The sequence below is a fragment of the Vulpes lagopus genome, chromosome 4 (genome assembly GCF_018345385.1).
Source record: "Vulpes lagopus strain Blue_001 chromosome 4, ASM1834538v1, whole genome shotgun sequence".
Lineage (NCBI taxonomy): Eukaryota > Metazoa > Chordata > Mammalia > Carnivora > Canidae > Vulpes > Vulpes lagopus.
The window spans coordinates 118,062,404-118,082,551 of NC_054827.1; the positions used below are offsets into that span (position 1 = coordinate 118,062,404).

Sequence of the window (20,148 nt, forward strand, 5' to 3'; positions counted from 1 at the left end):
TGGCTATTGTGGCCATTGCTGATAGAAACATCGGGGTGTAGGTGTCCCAGCGTTTCATTGCATCCGTATCTTTGGGGTAAATCCCCAGCAGTGCAATTGCTGGGTCGTAGGGCAGGTCTATTTTTAACTCTTTGAGGAACCTCCACACAGTTTTCCAGAGTGGCTGCACCACTTCACATTCCCACCAACAGTGTAAGAGGGTTCCCTTTTCTCCGCATCCTCTCCAACATTTGTGGTTTCCTGCCTTGTTAATTTTCCCCATTCTCACTGGTGAGGTGGCATCTCATTGTGGTTTTGATTTGTATTTCCCTGATGGCAAGTGATGCAGAGCGTTTTCTCACGTGCATGTTGGCCATGTCTATGTCTTCCTCTGTGAGATTTCTGTTCATGTCTTTTGCCCCCTTTCTTTCCCTTTGTGTTGACATAATTCATTTCAGTAGTCTAGGGGAGAACCTAAGGAAAGGTTTGAACTGTTCAGAGAATCAGGGATTGTGGGTGCAACGTGAATCACAGAACCCTGTACTTTAAGAGACGAGGGCTTGTCCTCTTGATGCTCTGCCCTCAAGTGGGAGTTTATGTTAACACTTGTTGACATAGACACAGGCCTCAAGGAGGGAGAGCCAGTGGCTGCATTGGGTGACAGGTGCAGCCCCAGGAAACCCAAGCAGTGGGGGCAGAGCAGACACCAGCTCTCACCATGAAGTGCACCTTCTTGTCCTTTGCCTTTTGTTTAACCAAGAGAGAAACTATAATACTTGGGTAAGTAAAAGAATTAATTTTTAAAATTATGCGTGCAGGGCACCTGGGTGGCTCAGTGGTTGAGTGCCTTCGGCTCAGGCTGTGAAACCAGGGTCTGGAATCCAGTCCCACACTGGGCTCCCCACCGGGAGCCTGCTTCTCCCTCTGTCTATGTCTCTGCTTCTCTCTCTTTGTCTCTCATGAATAAATAAATAAATAAAATCTTTAAAATAAAAAATAAAATAAAGTTATGCATGCATAAAATACTGGGTGTCTGCTGAGGTTAATGTTCCTAAGCAGTCATGTCAACCCCATTGTAAGGAAAAGTTAATATCTGTCCTTGAGATTTCACTACAAAAAATGGGGCAGGCTATGGAAGGATTGCAATATATCTTTTATTGACATGTTAGAGGTACCTAAAAAGCTCCATTACTTGCAATTGAAATATCTTTGAGCACATTGTCGGCTTGAGACTAGAGTATAATGCCACAGAGAACCAATTCAAGCAACACACGATATGTCCAAAGCACCAACACACACAAAGGAGGAAGGTCAGACACAGCCTGCATTTTGCAAGATACTGTTTACCTGATGAAATTCTAGAATAATTGACAATAGGTTTGAACAAACAAACAAAAACTGGCTTTGGAGTGTCTAGAAACTAAACTGAAGTTCCAGACTTTGAAACTTTAGGCTCCTGTTCTATAATATATTTTGATAAATATTCCAGAAAGTTAAGTGGACGGGTAATTACAACTACAGTTTGCAGCTAACTTCTGTAGTGATAGTAGTTTTCCAAAAGAAAAGCTAATCTCTGGTCTAGAAAACATAGTTGAATCTAAAGTACACTTTTAAGAAGCATCCTTGTGAGGTCTGTCAACGTGGACAAAATCACCTACTTATGCACTAACCGTGATAAAGTGTTGTGGTCACACTGGTTTGGAACAGTCTAATCCAGCTAATGCATCATTAAACAGGGATGAAAGAAGGTTCTCTCCTGGAGACTGTCCAGAGAAAGGCCAATGGACAGGTCATAACTGATGGAGGCAGGCTGTGAGTGCCCTGAGAGCACCTGCTGTAGGCATTCGTGAGACAGACAGGTTATTCTGGATAAATAGCTATCACGTTTCATGTCTCACGTAAGCTAATTGTTATGAATGTGCCTCACTCACTATTTAGGATAAATTAGGCTTTCAAGTCTTAGCTAAAGGTTTGGGGAAATGGACATGTGCAGTGGTAGATCTACTAGCAGAGATCTAGTAGGTCTACGAGATCCCCACGACTAGATCTACTAGCAGACGTTAGTTTTCCCTGGCACTAACGACAATTGGAGTGTATGTGTGTAGCATGTGTGTGCACATGAGTGTGTATGGGTATTTAATGAGCTGCTGAGAACAATGGTTGTCTGTGTGATTCTCTCTAATGCATTGGAGAGTTGTTTCTTTGCCTGTAATCATGTCCATTTGGAAAGGACTTTTCGTGACTCAGTGGTCCCGAGAAGCATATGGATTGTCCACGCTAAACCAGGTTCCTGAGCTCTGTTTTCACTAGTTTACATGCTTTTCTTCCCCCCTGCAAAGTACAAGAGGCCACTAGCAACCCATTTGTATTTTGCCAATAATCCTAAGGGCCCAAGTTATGGATCGATTAATCATCCTACAAAAGCACAATTCGATTGGCTTCAAGTCCATGGGAGGGCTGACCCAGCCAGACCCACACCTCCATGCAGCTTTGTTGGTCTTGACATATTTCTGCCAGATGCACTGTCAGCCTCCCAGAGCAGTGGTGATCAGCCGAGGTGATGCTGCCCCCAGGACGTATTTGGTTGTCACATGTAGGAGAAAGATGCTACCCATGTCTGGTGGGTGTCAGGCCAGGGCTGCTGCAGAACCTCCTACAGTGCACAGGACAGTCTCCCATAACAAAGGATTATCCAGCCTAAAATTTCAGTAGTGCCAAGGTTGAGTATGGGTCTGCCCCAACGGAATGATTAAAAAATAAATATGCGGTTTATTTGTAAACATCATCAGCATTTTTGTTCGGGATAAATGTCTGGCTGATGTGGCCAAATATATTCTATTTTGCCAACGTACTGAGGGCTCAGTATTATGGAATCACTGGGAGTCTCAAGGAGACACTTGAATTTTTCAGCTGGACTTTAGTCCATTTTGTGTAGGATATCATGCATCATGTGAGATGGGGAAGCCTCAGAGGTCTGAAGATGTGAGTCAGAATTAGCTACCTCCCATCCACTTACTTATCCGTGCCAGGCACGGCAGCAGGCTCTCTCGGGCACACTGCACTTCACTCTCCCTTGCCCTTTCGAGGTGAAACACTGTCAACCCCCTTTTGTGATGAGGAAGTGGAGGCTTAGGAAAATCACAAAGCTGGTGAATGATGAAACATGGATACAAACCCAAATCTCAGAGCTTTTACTCATTCCTCCTGGGATGAGATGCCCAGGGATCACCATATTCTTCAAACCCTAGAGCAAATGTGTCTGGGCAGCAGGAAAAGAAAAGTAGATGGGAGATAACCAGGAACACCTTCATCTGAAACATGGCTACAATCCTCCAAATGTACTGAGTCTCTGCTTCCCTCCTGGGGTGAGTGCAACGTGGCTGGAGAGGGTCATTCAAGGAGGTTATTTTTACAAATCCCCCATCACATGGAAAATTCAGGCAAAGCAGAAACTGGATTTTTCTTGAATTACCTCTACGAGAGTAGCTGAAATGACAGTCTGCACCCCTTAGCATTTTCAGGCTATATAACTCAGTCCAGTCCCCACTGCTTCTGGCCTGAGAACCACCCACTTGTGCTTTTCATCTGTATACACCCCATCATTAGTTACCGCTCTGGCTTTGGGGATCTCTCATCAAGTTTTCTTAAGAACAAGCATGAAACAGGTCTATTCTGGAAATTGTATCACATTCAACACATTCCAAATTAATGAACAGACCCTGATTGTTTTTTCACAAGCTTTCAACGCAGAGCTTGCTTCGGGGCGGGAGGGAGGCAGGGCTGTCTTTTGGAGGCATCAACGAGTGGGGCACATCAGAATTTGGGGGACATGTTATGATAGTTGGGGAAGCACATCCAGATATGCGTGTGAACACGGTGTGTAACTGGGGTTTGGAAAGATCTCGAGTGTGCCGTGCTGGATGGTGCCCTACCTGCTAGAGCCCCCTGACGGGGGAGCTCACTTCTCCTCCTTCCAACAGAGCACAGCTACCAGATTTCCTGGCTTCAAGGTTGGTTTGGAGCTTTCGCACATCCCGACAAATGTGAAAGCCTCATCTTCTTTGTAGGCACTTTATAGATTTATTACAAAGGGCATACTTTGAATATTGTCGTAGGCTCTAAGTTCTTGTCTGTCTGGCAGAGGAGAACTGAGCCTAGATCATTGTGCTTGCTGTGCTCCTTCCAAACCCCGGAGGCTTTCTTCCTTTGGAGAATTTTTGTGTGTGTGTGTGATGATTTCCTGTCTAGAACCCAATTATTCCAAGCTCTCTTCAAGTAAGCCTGTAAAAACCCAGAGACCATTTCAGAAGGGAAACAGCACCCTGTTCCACATCTTCCACCAGCCCTAAGGGATGAATGGGATGCACAGGGTCTGCATGGCTCTGTTGGCCAAGATTACAGAGCCTTTCATTAACTACAGAGTCTTTTTTCAAAACCCCTCTGAAAGCTTCTAGGTCATGATTTCTTCAAAGTCAGATAGCTGCTTCATCTGCTCCACTTGCATAGAGTGCCGCCTGAGGAGCTTCTTTTTACTTCTCAAGTCAACTCTCTTTGGTGAACTTGGCGCAACGGGAACCATGGATTTTAAGCCGCCAGCAAGTGGAGAAGGAGGTTTGCCGCTAGATCTGATATCTGGGATGGGTGGGTTCAGATTTACATTTAAAGGCGGGAGGAAGCCGGGCCTGGTGTGCGAAATTCGATCCAGCAGCAGAGTTCCAGAACCTCGCCTCTCCAGAAGATGCGGTGGCCTGCGGCGTGCTGAGCTGGGGGACGTGCTGGGTGCAGCATCCAGGGACTCCCTTGAGCCATGGAAGAGGGCCAGGTGGGAGCCGTTGAGCCTCTTCTTGTCCAAGGGCCCTTTGCTTGGCTCTAGGGACACAGAGCTGAGCTGCTCCGCTGCTGCCTGTAAATCTAAGTCATGCAGGTCATTCTCTAGCCATTTGAGGGACACTGAATCTTTGAGAGCGGGGGACCCTGTGGCACTGACACCAGCCTTCTCCTGGTCGATGGGGAGAGTTCCTCTTCGGGCCAGGCGAGGGTGGGAAGCCTGGCCCTTCTCATAGGCTGCCTTCCAGGATGCTGGTGCCTGGGAGGCTGGGATCTTGAGAACCTGCTCTGTGACTGTGGGAAAGAGGGTGGGGTCTTTGCCATCGATACTGTTGGTTCTGGAGAGCGGCCCCCTTTTGGGGAAGGACATATCACTAATGCTCTTGATGACCTCACCATCTGCGCTAGCACCGTAGGTCTCATCCTGACGTGTGTTGGCAGCCAGCACAGACGGCGCAATCAGACCCCAGGGTTCAGACTGGAGCCTCTTCAGTTGGGGCAGGCGGGCCCTCTTGGGGTTCCCTGCTTTCCTGGTGGGTGACCCAGGCTCATTCAGAGCTTTGGCAGTGTTGCAACTACTCAGATGCCCTGTTTGGAGGCTGAAGAAATCATCTTCCCTCTCACTGGGTGGAGAGCCCAGGCCCGGGGCTTTCAGTTCAATATCCGAGGGCGACATGCACAGTGGAGGTGGCTGTCGGTCTTCCACTTTGGGTGAAGGAGGGACATTGAGATACTGTTTGGTGGTTTTCGTGCCTGATGATGATTTATCTGTCGTTATAATAATCACCTCCTTCCCTTTGGCTTTGCAGGCGTCGAGCAGGTGTTTCAGGGCGTCTTTGTCATCTGCATTTATGGCGTAGACCAGCGCTGAAGCCCCAGTGCGGTCCTCAAGGCTGGGATCAGCTCCGTTCTCCAGGAGCAGGGAGACCACTTCTCCGCCAGCCCCCCTGATGCAGGCATGGATAAGAGCTGTCTTGCCAGACTTATCCTGGATGTTGGGGTCAGCCCTCTGGTCCAGCAGGTACTTCACCATCTTGGACTTGCTGATGCTCTGCTGGTCCACGTGTTTGGTGATGCAGGCCACCATGAGAGCCGTCTCCCCTTTGTCATTGCTTTCGTTGATATAAGCGCCCCCCTCCAGGAGGAGCCTGGTCAGCCTGAGCCTCCCCAGCCACACAGCCTTTAGAAGCGAGTTTCCATCAGTCCTCAGCTCTGTGTCGTCATCCATCCTACTGGCGCCAGCGCCTTGGGGCCACCGTGGTGATCAGACCTAGCGAGGGAAGAAGAGAGAAAGAGTGTCGTGTGTTCTGGAGGTGATCTGAGTGGTGCGGCTATTACAGGGCTGGATGCGGTCAAACCCCAAAGTGATGATCCTGAGTGATGCCACCTTGGCCAGGTGACCTGGCTTGTCTGCATCCTTTTCTTCATCTGTACTGCGTGGGGGCTGGAAAGGTGGCAGCTGCTATAGAGCCAGCATGGAGATCAAATGAGAGCACACACAGAAAACCCTTAAGCACAGTAAAGCAGCTGACACAATGCTACACCTAGTAACCAGGACAAGCTGCCGTCACTGGGCTGTCTGCTCCATACTTACCTCAGTTGTCGTGTAGGAAACTTTGCTTCGTGCCCGTAGGCACCACTGGCATCAAGTCCCACAAGGAAAGGTGTGTGTCTCCCTTGCTTGCTCTGCAGCCCCAACATCTAGCAGCGATTTGCACATCATGTCACCTCGTAAATGATTGTCTATTGCATTGTTCTTCCAGCAGGAAACACACCAGAATGGTAATGGAATTATGGGCAGCCTTCATCTTCTTTTTGCTGTACTTCCTAAAATAAGTGTGCATTACCACTGTAACAGGGGAGAAATCGGGAAAAAAATCATTATAAGGCAAAATCAGAAAAAAAAATCATTATAGAGCTACCCCTATCTGGGTAGTAGTCTCTGCTCTTCCAGCAGATGTCAGAATCCTCCTCATCCTCCTCCCAGTCTTCCAGAATGATGCCACACCACATCCTTCCCATAAACAGGTATAGAGCAGAGGACCAACGGATTGCACGCCTGCCTGCACAGGAACTTCCTCAGCTGAGGCCTGTCAAAGCTAGGTTTTCTGGTCTGGCTGTCCCCATGTCCATCACCCACTTCCTGCACCTCGAGCCTCCAAACTGGGTGTTACTGGAGACGACTCCCACAGATAAGTAGAGGTGGGGGCCCGGGCACTGGCACCTCTGCCAGCCCATGGGTCCCTCCCTGGCCCCTACCTGTGCCATCACAGCCCCTCCCCATGGACCCTGTGCCCCCTGGGTCCTGCTGAGCAAACAGCCACAGCTCTGCCCCCCACCTTACCACCCCAAGCATTACTGATCAGTTTATGATCCTCTATTAAATTGGAAGTCAAGAGCCTTTCCTGGCTGAGGCTGAGAGATGGATACATAGCCTTTATAAATTTGTAATGCATTAATAGATACTTGCTATTTTTTAAAAGCCCAAACCACATTTAATTATGTGAAGAATGGAGATCCCTGGGTGGTTCAGTGGTTTAACGCCTGCCTTTGGTCCAGGGCGTGATCCTGGAGACCCCGGATCGAGTCCCACGTCAGGCTCCCTGCATGGAGCCCGCTTCTCCCTCTGCTTGTGTCTCTGCCTCTCTTTCTCTCCTCGTCTCTCACGAATAAATAAATAAAACATTTAAAAAATAATAATTATGTGAAGAAGAGCTCTCCTTATGCATGCGTGTGAACACACACACATGCCACACACACACACACACACACACACACATACATACCTCCTTGAAGCCACTGTCTTCAGAAGCGACTATGGTTAAAGGTTTAAGGAAGCATTGTTCTAAGAGCTACATCTCAGCGGGATCTTGTTGCAGTTCTGTTTGTGTTCCCAGGAGATCTTTTCTGGAAATGTTTCCACCCAGGGACCACATGCTGTTAATTATGTGTGCAAGTCTATGTCTTCCTATCTCTCTGCTTCCTCCTTCTAAAGGTTCCTGCTGACCTGTGGATGTGTGTGCAGTGTGAGTGTGCACACATATGTGCGTATGTGAGTGTGTGTGCACATGTGTGCGTGTGTATACATGTATGTGTGTGCATGTGCATGTGGGGTGTGTGCACATGTGAGTGTGGGTGTCTGTGCACACATGTGGGGTGTGCATGTGTGTACATGCATGTGTGCTCTCGTGTGGATTACATGGGTGTGTACATGCATTTGGGTATGTGCACATGGGTGTGCACATATGTGGGTGGTTGTGCATATGCTCCCATGTGCGTGTGTGTGCACAAATGTGGGGTGTGTGTGGATATGCAGTGTGCGTTCATGTGGGTATGTGTGCATGCATGTGGGGGGTGTGGATGTGTATACACATGTGTGTACATGTATGTGCACACATGTGGGGTGCATGTGTGTGGGAGTGTGTGTGCACATGTGGATGTGGGTATGTGCACACGTGTGTGAGTGTAAATGGATGTGAGGGTATGCACACATGTGGATATGTGCTCATGTGTGGATTCTGTGGGTGTGTGCACATGAGTGTGCACACATGTGGGTATGGGTGTGTGTGCTCATGTGTGCATGTGTGCTCACATGTGGATGTGTGTACACATGTGGGTGTGGGAGTGTGTTCATGTGGGTGTGTGCACACGTGTGGATGTGGAGGGTATGAGCGTGGGTGTGTGTGCCCATGAGGCATTGCCTCTCTTCTGTTTCCACCATCACCATTCCTCTCTGGTCCCACACAAACAGATCACTTTCCTGAGGTCTTCCATGTTAAGGGTGCCCTCCCTTCACTCTGGACACCTGAAGCAGGGATTCCACACGTAGGCGAAGGAGCGGAAGCAGCCAGGAGCAGGTCGCCTCTGCTCTGTCTCCTGCCCCCTGTCTGTGGCCCAACCTCCCTGGCACCACCCACTGCGGCTCCTGCCCCCCCAACACACACACTGTGGACCTCAAATCTGGCTGCTTCTCACATGCCCGACTTTGTCCCTTGTAGCCCTCTTCATGTTTCTAACTGTAAGGCCTCCCTGACCTTTAATTATTCATCAGCCTGCAAACCTCAGCTCAAATGTTACTTCCTTTTTAATCAGGAGGAGACTAGGTGGAGATGGAAGCGGGAGGGCGGCATGAGATTATCACTGACTCACACCCAGGCTATGGAAACAACTCCCACAAATCACTTCCTCCAAAAGAGGATGCACAAATGGCCAGTAAGCACATAAAAAGGTGCTCAGCCTCATTAGTAGTCAAAGAAAATCAAATTAAAGCACAATGAGATAGCACCACACCTGGTGTCTAACTCAGCGGGGCCGAAACCAGACCAGGGATAGACGAGGGTAGAAGGCAACAGGAGCCCGCGGCCGGGGCACAGACCAGCCCTCCAACCCCGGTAATTCCCCGCCTGCACTTCCACTTCTGGTAGATTGGAAAGCTTGGCCACAGAGTCCCCCCACCCCCGCCTGTACCCCGTGTGCAAGGAGATACTGGTCCTCCTCCCGTCAAGAGGAGGAGTCGGCGTGTGACCTGCTTCTACCAATAAAATGCAGCCAGAGTGACTTTCAGGCAAGGCCTCTGTGGATCTGACAGCTTCCAGTGTGCTGTCTGGAGCCAAGCTGCCTCAGACAGATGTGTCAGCTGTCCTGCAGAAAGGACACAGGGAGCCCCAGCTGACTACCCCGGCTGACCACCACCATGTGACCCACCAGCCAGCCCCCAGCTAGTTACAGCTGCGGGAGGGAACCCAAGTGAGGGCAGTAGAAGTTTCCAGAGCCTAGTTCAAACTGCAGAAATATGCACGAATAAATGGTTATTGTTTTAAGCCATTCATTTTGGGAAGGTTTGTTCATATCAGCAAATTACCAATAAATCTGTATAGCCACACATATATGAAAATGTTCCCGGCAGCGCTATTCATAAAAAATAAAACCTAGAAACAGCCCCCCAAGAAGAAAATGAAGAAACGGTAGTATATTCACACGCTGGAGTGCTTTACTACATCTTTGCATTCTCGCTCTCTTTCTTACACTCACACACAGCACGCAGACTCTTACCCACACACACAACAGAGACACACAGCCCACACTCACAACACAACACAAGAAAAGCTGGATGCTGCATGGGCTCCTAGATACTTTGCAAGCTTCTCTGCTGAGCATTGGCTTGTTAATCTCCTGGGCAATGTCCTTCCCAGAGCACTGAGCCCCCTTGCCCCCTCCGAGCCCCCAAGGGAGAAATGAGGTCTTCTCTCCCTCATCAGCTGTGCCACAGTTGAAAGAAGAATAAAGGAAGAGTCAAAGGGAAGGAGGAAGAGACAGGAAACGGAGGGTGGGGAGGACATGAGGATGGACTGTCGAGTGATCCCTCTGTGGCACACGCTCGGGGCAATCCCAACCTTCCAGAGTACTCCAAAGTCCAGGGTAGGGAAGGAAGGAGGAAGGGCGAGAGGGAACAGGACGGGATATCTAGCTCTTCTTCACTTGGAATGAGGGGTCACCTGCTGTCCTGAGCTAGGGCCTTGTCCCAAATCCTAGCTCCTAAGTAGATAACAGAATGCAGACAAGGCATTGGGTTGTTTCCCAGCCCATCCATGGGCACAACACCCTCTGTGTGCAGGGAGGATTTTTCGCTTTGTCCACAACCATTTTTCCACTGTGAGCCCTGCAACTGGCATTCCTAAATGACAAAAATGCAAGAGTTTTGAGTGAGGACAGAGTTGGACCCTGAGCTGACCCTTGCAGCCCTGATCCGAGGTCAGCTGACTAGAGTCCTGCCATTCACTTTTCTGCCTCCCCCAGACCGACAAGGTCACGTTGACCTATCCATCTTAGAGCGGTGGCCACTCACCTGGCTTCCCCATCGTCATGGCCTCAGATCAGTGCTACAGGGGGCAGGTGGCCCGAGCCCCTGGTTTCAACTGATCAGGAGCCACGGTTTCCCCAGTGAGGCCACTGGGCACAGAAGTGGGGGCAAGTTAACCTTTTCTAGAGCAGACATTGACTAGTAGGGGGCAGGGTAGGAAGGAGATGTCAGGCAGTCTCCTCTCCCTTTCTTCCCCCCAGAGCCTGTGGGCGGTGGGCTTCAAGGATTTGGGCGGGATGTGGTAGAGGATGTGATTTCCACAAGACTGAGCTCTCGGTGAGCGGTGAGTTTGTTGTTGGGCCACAGCTGGCTCCATGTCCCCCTTCTATTGGCTCCTCCCTCTTCACTCTACTTTTCATTCTCCTCACTCCTACTCCCCAGGGTTTGATATCCCCATAAAGAGCTGATAAACTGGCATGTTTTTATTTAGGAAACTTGAATTAATTTCTATCACTTATAATAAAGCAAACTATGACTGACACCCTGGCATTACTTGCTCATCCATCCATCCATCCATTCATCCATTCACCATCAAATATATACTGAGTGTCAGTATACACGCTCAACATTAAGGACAAAGAAATGTGTAGAAGTCAGATTTGGAAGAGTCTGGCCGGAGGCTGGAGGTCACTAGGAGCCTCTGAGGGATGAAGAGGGTCAGAGGCACCAGTGCAAGGAGGTCAAGGAAGCATTGCGCGGGAGAGGAATTCTAAAGGTAGATTTGAATAGTGAGCCGCTGGATGGTGGGTCAACCAAGATCTAATGTATGTTGATTTGGGAATTTATCTCCCATTGTGCACAGTAGAGAAGGAATGTGAGGAGCACCGGACACAGGAAAGATCAGATGGCTTCATGGTTCCTCAGATCACTGGCGGAAGGAAGCAATTCTGACTGGACAGAGCTGACATGTGCCCAGAATTTTGAAACCCCAAGCGTTTCAACTGCTAGGCATCAAGTTTTAAAATTAGCAACCCCAAAGTGGGTTTTTTTTTCACATGTTTCAGAAACAGAGTTAAGTGAGAAGTAAGCAAAATTTGGGGCACCTGGGTGGCTCAGTGATTGAGCGTCTGCCTTTGGCTCAGGGCATGATCCTGGGGTCCTGAGATCAAGTCCCGCATGGGGCTCCCCACAGGGGATGCCTGTGTCTCTGCCTCTCTTGTGTGTCTCCCATGAATAAATAAGTACAATCTTTAAAAAGTGAGCAAAACTTTCCGGGTTCCTTCCCTGCTCCCTGCCCCCCCCCCCACCCCTCCGCTCAGGGTAGTTTCCTCCCTTCCTCAACCACAGCACAATGGACCGAACACACCTCCCAGAAGCCCAGGGACTGTAAGAGAAACACTGAAAACTAAAACATCACCAACACCAAAAAAACAAATCAATGCTTTCCCTGATGAAGTGGGTGGGTGGAAGCAGTTGCCTGTTTTGTCCAGAAGCCCTTGCATTATTTTACTGTCCACAAAATTGTGAAAGTCTAAGACTTTTGAAGCTGCGAGGAGCCATCTTGTTCAACTGTTCCCAGTTTAGAAATAGGGAATTTAAAGACAGAGTCTTTTATCTTGCTGAATGCAAGCTCTTGCGCCTCTGCACATCTTTAGCCTGAGCAGCATAGATCAAGGCTGTACAATAAAGGGCTGGGGGCCAAGTGTGGCCCCCAGGGACATCTTGCTTGACTGGCACCATGTTTTAATTTTTCTAATTTGAAGGTTTTAAGATGCATCATTCATTGTTCAGTTTGGCAAAGGCCCTGCCATTCTCTGTAGTCTTACCACTGGCCTGATTCACACATTCAGGCCATTTACCTCTGCAGAGATGTGGTTTTATGACATTAGACATAAAGTCAAATACTTGGGGGTCCCTGGGGGGCTCCGTCTGTGAAGCGTCTGCCTTTGGCTCAGGTCATGATTCCAAGGTCCTGGGATAGAGTCCTGCATCGGGCTCTGCTCTGCGGGGAGTCTGCAGCTCCCCCTGCTTGTGCTCTCTCCACCCACCCCCTCTCTCAAATAAATAAATAAAATCGTTTTTTTTTAAGTAAAATACTTGGAATACAAGTCATGATGCTTCATTTTTCCCATCACTTCCTAGATTCTTCTGTCTAAAGGTTTGTTAGGAAGATCCAGTGACCTAATAGATGCAAAAGCCCTTTTCATAAACTTTAAAGTATGGTTTGCTTCTGTGAGCCATTATAAACTAGGTAATCAACAATTACTTCAGTGTGGAGATCCCTGGGTGGCTCAGCGGTTTAGCGCCTGCCTTCGGCCCAGGGCATGATTCTGGAGACCTGAGATGGAGTCCCACATCAGGCTCCCTGCATGGAGCCTGCTTCTCCCTCTGCCTGTGTCTCTGCCTCTCGCTCTCTCTGTGTCTCTCATGAATAAATAAATAAAATCCTTAAAAAAAAAAACAATTACTTCAGTGCAAATAAAATACCATCTGCTTAATCTCTTCTTCCTTGAGTCATGGGGCATCGGATTTCCAGTTAAACTCCCTGTTTGGCACCAAGATAAATCAGAGGCTTGAGGCATTGCATTCATTTGTGTTTGACCCTAGTGGAAAAATGATGCAAAAGGAGGAAGGCCAACTGAGTCCTGCAAATGTCTACATAGTGCCTCATGTTCCCTAGAAAGGGACTGGAAATACACAGGACTGTACTCAGTGCCCCAGAGCAAGTCTCTAGGACTTTCTAATGCACGTGCTTTGTATTCATCTTACTTCTGGTTATGGCCTTAATCTTGTTGCTTGCCTACTTTCTCAACTTCCTCCTCCTCCTTTCTTCCTCTTCCTCTCCCTCCCCCTCCTCCTCTCCCATTTATCCTTCTCCCCCTCTTCTTCCTCTTCTATTGTTGCCGAAGGACATGTTCAAAGCAGTGGTAGTCTCAGGGAGATAAGCATATGGCTGTTCTTATGTTTGCACACATAAGTTTGCACACAATTAAATCTTAATGAATCTCAACTACTTCTGATATGTGTCAACCTGACACCTTGTGGATCTTTATAAATTGCTTTAAAGTCTTTGTAGAGGGGCATTTGGGTAGCTCAGTCAGTTAAGCATCTGCCTTCGGCTGGGGTCATGGTCCCAGGGTCCTGGGATGGAGCCCCTTCCCTGCTCGGCGGGGAGTCTGTTTCTCCCTCTGCCTCTGCCTGCTGTTCCCCCTGCTTGTGGTCACTGGCTCTCTCTCTCTCGAATAAATAAATAAATAAAATCTTTAAAACAAGTCTTTGTGGAACAAAATAAAATAGACTCAATGAGCATGCATTCGGTTAATCTATATGAATTTGTTGTTTCTATAGGTCAAACAGTGGTTTAAAAATCACTTTTCTTTCACGTGGTTTGTCCTGATATTTATGTGTTTCTCTAAATGGACCCTAGTTCTGTAATTGTTCCACAGTCCAAGCTCCCAAGGATGGACAACTGTGGCAGAAAGATTCCAGAGTAGACAGGCAGGTGACCTGGATTCTAATCTCAGCCCCCAGCTACTAGGTAGCTGTGGAGCTGCTGGCAAGCATCATTTTGCCAAATAAATAGAAGAACTTCAGTTTTGCCTTATAAGATTGTTATGAGAGTCAAATGTAAGCAATATGTGAACACTCCCTACAAAGTCCTGTAAATAAGGAATTATTATGTTGAATTAAACTCATCCAGTATCCTCCCTCTGAACCCTCCCACTGGAGTGCCCATCACCCACCCCAGTGCCACTGCCATTCATCACCCACCCTCTTCCTCTTCCAATCACCTGCTCCTCCTTTTCTGGCCTCCACTTCCCAACCACAGTCTGCAGTTTGCAGAGTTTTCCCACATCCATGATCTCTTCGATCATCTTCCTCAACACTCTTCCAAGGAAGCATTATTATCCTAATTTTACAGGCACTGAGCCTGAAGTTCAGACAGGTTGGGTGATTTTGCCCAAGAGCACACGTTGGTAAGTGGTACAGCTTTGGTTCAAACTCTGCTCCTATGAACCCAAGCCTGGAGCTTTCAGTAGGGAATTTCACCCACTCAGGGACACCTCCCCAGGACCGCAGCCCCGAGTGGGGTTTACAGGTGCGGGACAGCACTAGCCGGTTGTATAGAATGGGAAGGGCTACTGAGCCTCTCGCTGCGGTTTTCCATCGATCAATCGATCGAAGATAATAGCACCCAAGCTCGCCGCGGGCCGTGCGTAACAAGAGCAGAACGCATGGAGAGCGCTTAGCACAGGGCCCTGGCGCAGAGGAGCGCTCAAAAAATATTAGATTTTGGAGGAGTTTGGGTACGCCTTTCAAAATGCAGGAGGCCACACCGTTCCGGAGTAGCATTCGCGGAAGCGTGGGGATGTTTTATACTCCGCCTCTTCCTTCCGCAGCCACGGGAAGCAGTCAGAGGCGGATCAGAAGCTGAGCTCCACGTTAGCGTTAGCGATTCAGGAGGAGTCCCTTCTCCGGGGCCTTCGGGCGGCGATGCGCAGCGGGTCCCGGCGGCGGGGCGCGGGGCGCGGGGAGCCGGGCGCGGGGAGCCGGGAGCGCGCAGGGCCCAGGCTCAGCGCGATGCTGGCGCTGTCCGAGGTGCTGGACGCCGGCGGTGAGCGCTCCGGGGCCGCCGCTGTCCGCGGGCATCTCCGCGAAGGCCAAGCGTGGCGTCAGGTGCAAGCAGCGCGGTAAGTGCTTCTCCATCACTGCTTTGAAACGCTCATATTCAAACTCTTTACAATTTCTCAAACGTGTTCCGGATCATAACCTCTCATAACCCGATTCTCACAGGTTTCTGCAAAAATGTAGGCTTTGCTCCCCCTTCAGTCCTTGCAGGAATTCAGACGCCTATCACCCAGCACCACTCCGCAACCATTTCCTACAAAAACCCAGGCCCCTACGCATCTCACCCCCACGCGTCAGTGCAAAAATGAGAAAAAATGTAAATCTATCTTCCACACCCTTCACCCACAATTTCCTGTGATAAAAGCAGCCTCTCCCAGCCTCCCACTCCTGCCTGGGCTAAACATCGTGGACTTACTTCTCGGGAGCTCAAGATCCCTCCCACCCGCTGCAGCAGGGGAGACCCCTGGGGTGCTCTTACCTGGCGGAGACGCTCACCGAACCAGGCCACCTGAGCGCAGACCACCAGTAGGGTCATTACTCCAAAAGCAAAGTCCGGGGTCACCTGGCATTCCCGCCCTCGGCTTCAAGCTGGTTCCCCAAGGGCACTGGCAGGCTGAAAGCGCCGGGAGCTGGGATGACTCCCGCCTCGTGGGTCCTGTGACTTGCCCAGAACTTGGTCAAATAAAACCTCTGCGTCAGTGCCTTTCTGATCCCTCCCTTGCTCCGCCAAGTTCGAGTGAGAACAAGAGAGTTCTCTCTCTCTTTTTTTTAAGGGAAACAAGGAGGCGTGGAAGAGGAGAGCTGCGCGCAGTTCAGTCTTGCAGGTCTCCTGCGCCCCGCGCTCCGCGCTCTGCTCGGTCCCGGGCCGGGCCGAGGGCTGACTGGCGGCTTCAGGTCTCCAGCCGCGGCACTGGCTGGCAGGCTGCGTGGGGTGTGTGCCTGGGAGGAGCGAGCACCGCGGGGGCAGCGGGGGCGGGGAGAGGCGTCCGCGCCCCGCCCGCACCCGCACCCGCACCCCAGAGCAGGGTCAGCCTGGCCACACAACCCAGCCTGAGCTGGCGGTGGGGGGGGGGGGAGCCGAGGGTGGGCGCGGCGCCCCGGGGCAGGAGCAGGGCCGGCGCACCCCCCTCCCCCAGTCTACGCCAGGCGTGCAGACCCAACTCAGGATTCGAACTTGCGTCTCCTCTGCTGTCCACGTGGCCCTGCCTTGCTCGGGTTTCCTCCTCCGCCAAACTCCCCCAATCCAGAATGTTCGTCCACAGCGTGGAAGGGAGAGGAAGGGTGGGGGAGGGCAGGGCAGGAGACCTTCCAGCCTCCCCCCACCGGGGGCCCTGCATGTACAAACCACTGTCCTACTGTACAGACCCTCCAGGTGGGGGGAACCTTCCAGCCCCCCACCCCAGGGAGCCCAGCATATACCCAGCATATACATCCCTGCTGTATAGCCCGTCCAGGTAAACATGCACACGGGGTCCTTTTTCCTAAGGAAGAATTGACTCCTACTTCTAGGATCAATTTTAATTATTTAGGTTTTCTTACAAAATTGTCCATCTCATTTAGAATTTCAAATTCACAGGCACAAAATTACAATAAGCGTTAGCTTTTAATTTTTCATCTCCTCTAGTCTGTTCTTACATTCCCTTTTCATCCCTGATATTGCTGCATTTCCCTCCTCTTATTTTTGGTGTTTATGTGTAACGTTACTTTGCCATCATCAAATTATATGATCTATGTAATTTCTATTTTGTTGCCTATTAAATGACCACTTTAAACTCAAAAACCATTTTTCCTCTTACTCAATGAAAGAAAAAAATGAACATTCTGTGCTTTGGGGTATAAACATACAAATACACCTGTAAAGTTAATTGCATGTTGTTACCATCTATATCTTCACTAGTGTATTGGTTAAGAGCAGAGTCTGCATGCATTTAAATTCTAATCAGCCACTTACCAGCCACGGATTTCTGGTGAGTCACTAAACTGGCCGGTACCTCAGTTTCCACCTCCATAGAATGGAATGAATAATAACATCTGTTGCAGATGGTAGCTACATTTACGGTGAGCATAGCATAAGGTAACTATAAACTTGTTGAATCGTGTCATACACTTGAAGCTAATGTAACATTGCGTGTCAGGTAGGATCTGTTTCCTGGGACCTGAGAGAAGGGAACCGGCTTAACACATGTGCAGTGTTAGTGCCACTGCCTGGTCAGGGCAAGCACTGTATAAGTCTTAGCTATGTGCATCTATCTGATCCATTAATATCAAAAGTAAGCTGTTGAAGTGTTTCAGGATGCTCGGATTCATTTATTCAAGAAAAATTTATTGAGTTTGGGCTGTGTGACCAGATCTGCATTTTTGGGGGATGTGCTGGAGATTCAGCTGTGAACAAGAAAGACAAGTTCTCTGCTTTCATGGTGGGACCTTCTGAACATCTAGATTTGTCAGCATCTCTTTGGGTGTGTTAGCGTACGTGTGAATCAGTGTTCTGCTGTTGCATCCTACCTGTTTCATGCAAGAGAACATGGGTAAATATTTTACAGCCTCTTCCAAATCTGCCTTCTAGTAGAATCTCAGTCCCTTCCCCAGAGATGGACTCATATGCTAGACCCACTTGATTAATAACAACAATATTTTTCAAAAATAATCATGACTAATAGTAGCAATAAGGAGTTTTAAATCCTTACTGTTGTCAATACCTTGTAGCCATAGACCTCTAGGAACACACCAATTATTATACTATCATCATTATTATTATTACTTGTTGCAGCAAGGGAGAATGCACACCATGGGAAATAGTAGGCACCTCAGTAAGAAGGTGTTAGAATGTGTTACAGAGTTAGGGCTCTGGTTGGGAGATTTGGGGAAGGGTTCGCTCCACTCGTAACAGAGGAGAATCACATCAGTTGGTATTCTAACACCACGAAGAAAATTATGAAGTGACCCTTGGTGCCCTGCTTCTCGTGCACTCTGTTTTTGTTTTTCTGTTTTTTTTAGAGGCAGTTGGCATATAACCTATTAGTTTCAGATGTACAACATAATGATTCAGTATTTGTATGTATATATTGTAAAATGATCACCATGGTAAGTCTGGTTAACATCCATCACCGTCATGGTTAGAATTTTGTTCTCATGATGACAACCTTTAAGATCTACTCTCTTTGCAACTTTCAAATATACAATATAGTACCTATTCTTAACCATAGTCATCATGCTATACCTTACATTCCCATGACTTATTTACTTACCCTTCTCCCGTCTTGCCTGCCTCTCCATCCGCCTCCGGTAACCACCCATCTCTTCTCAGTGCCCACCCCATAACACCCTTCTCTAAGCCAGGGGAGGGATAGTGCTTGTCTCTTGTTCCTGAGCAGTTTCCCTGCACAGAGTATATTTCCAGCCAGTCATTGTCCGTAGGGAAGACAGACTCAGAGGTCACTACTGAGTGGCTTAGCTAGTGCTCTTAGCAAGGAGCCGAAAGTCATTGGAGTCACAGTCTTTCCACATTCTGGGAAGCTATGTTCAAGAGCCATGAGGTGCTTTCCTGAGATCACACAGCACATTAGTTCTAGGCTACCTGGCCTCTTGGGATCAGCTTCGTGGGACTGGATGTGTTCCAGACTGTTATAAATGTTTAAATAACTTTTACTAGATTGTTATTACAAGTATGTTATAGGTATCACCTAGAAAATATAGATAAGATATGGACATTCTGGCTTTTAATGTTAAGTAATGGTTTCTTTCAAATGCTTTTATAAACTCCACAATTAAATCAGAGAAGTTTTTGCTGCAAGTATCATAAAATCCATCTTAAATGGACAAAGAAGGACTTCTCTTCTTACATAACAGAATGATGATGGATCAGAGGCCCCAGACTTCCAGGGCCAGCAGTGGTGCTTGTGGCATCTCCCTGGAGTTTACCAGAAGGCTGCCATCAGCTCAAGCCATAACATCACATCCCAGACAAATGTTGAGGAAGGAGTACAGCCAATCACATGGGTCCCTCTTATCGGGGGAGTAAACCTGCCCCAGCAGTAAATACACCACACAGCCAGGTTCTCCTCGAATCTTGTTATTCAAAATGGGGCACATGTGAGGGATACTAGGAAAATGGAAAGCCAGAGTGCTGTGATTGGTTCAGACCACAACCAATCCTTTCCTTGGTCTGGTCTAATGGCACCAGACCATAGAATAGAATAGAATTCTTTTAGCAAGAAAACACATAGGAAGTGAATGATGTGAGTGTCACAGTGCTTGTTATTAAGCCCTTGGGAAATGCAGAGGAGCAAGAAAAAGAGGCAATCAATAATATTTATAATATATAGGTATAATTTATAAAACTAGAATTAAACAATAAAGTACATTGTATTAATCTTGTATCCCTTCTTTTTTCCTTAAGAAATCTGCTATAAAGCTATCAAGTCAGATAATTTTTTGCTCTGTGACTTATTTCCACATGGTTGCATGCAACTCTTCTGCTTCGTTGTTAATGGCTACAGTATATTGAAGTACATGCATGAGCCAATTCTCTGTTGAAGATGTAAAGGTTTCACATGGTTTCTCTCTATTGTAAATTACACTGTGGTGAAGAGCCACTAGTTAATCTTCAAATTTCAGAATTATTTCCTTAGAGCAAAATACCTGAGGTTTTTGACTAAAAGGCATGCAAAATTTTATCATTTTTATACATATTTCAAATGCATCCTCCATGAAGATTGCACCATTTTTCATCACCCCTTGGTCATATTTAAGTGCATCCTCAACCACGTGAGATCTTATCATTAAGGAAATTTGCTGATGTGATAATTAAAAATGTATCCAGTCATTGTTTTCAGTTGTATTTCTTTTATTACCAGTCAGGTTGAATTTTTTAAAAATGTTTGTTGCTGATTTTTCTGTAAATTGCTCATTTA

The 20,148-nt window shown here is 48.1% G+C and overlaps 1 protein-coding gene across 1 annotated transcript; it reads right to left on the reverse strand.

Annotated features, from left to right (window-relative positions):
- Positions 1 to 1,126: 1,126 nt before the first annotated feature.
- ANKRD34C (ankyrin repeat domain 34C) lies at positions 1,127 to 16,135 on the reverse strand. Its single transcript, XM_041751442.1, has 3 exons — positions 15,714 to 16,135; positions 6,401 to 6,655; positions 1,127 to 6,076 (listed from the first exon to the last, which is right to left on the reverse strand). The coding sequence occupies exon 3, from the start codon at positions 6,032 to 6,034 to the stop codon at positions 4,430 to 4,432; it is 1,605 nt and encodes a 534-aa protein (XP_041607376.1). The 5' UTR covers positions 6,035 to 6,076; positions 6,401 to 6,655; positions 15,714 to 16,135; the 3' UTR covers positions 1,127 to 4,429.
- Between the last annotated feature and the right edge of the window lie 4,013 nt (positions 16,136 to 20,148).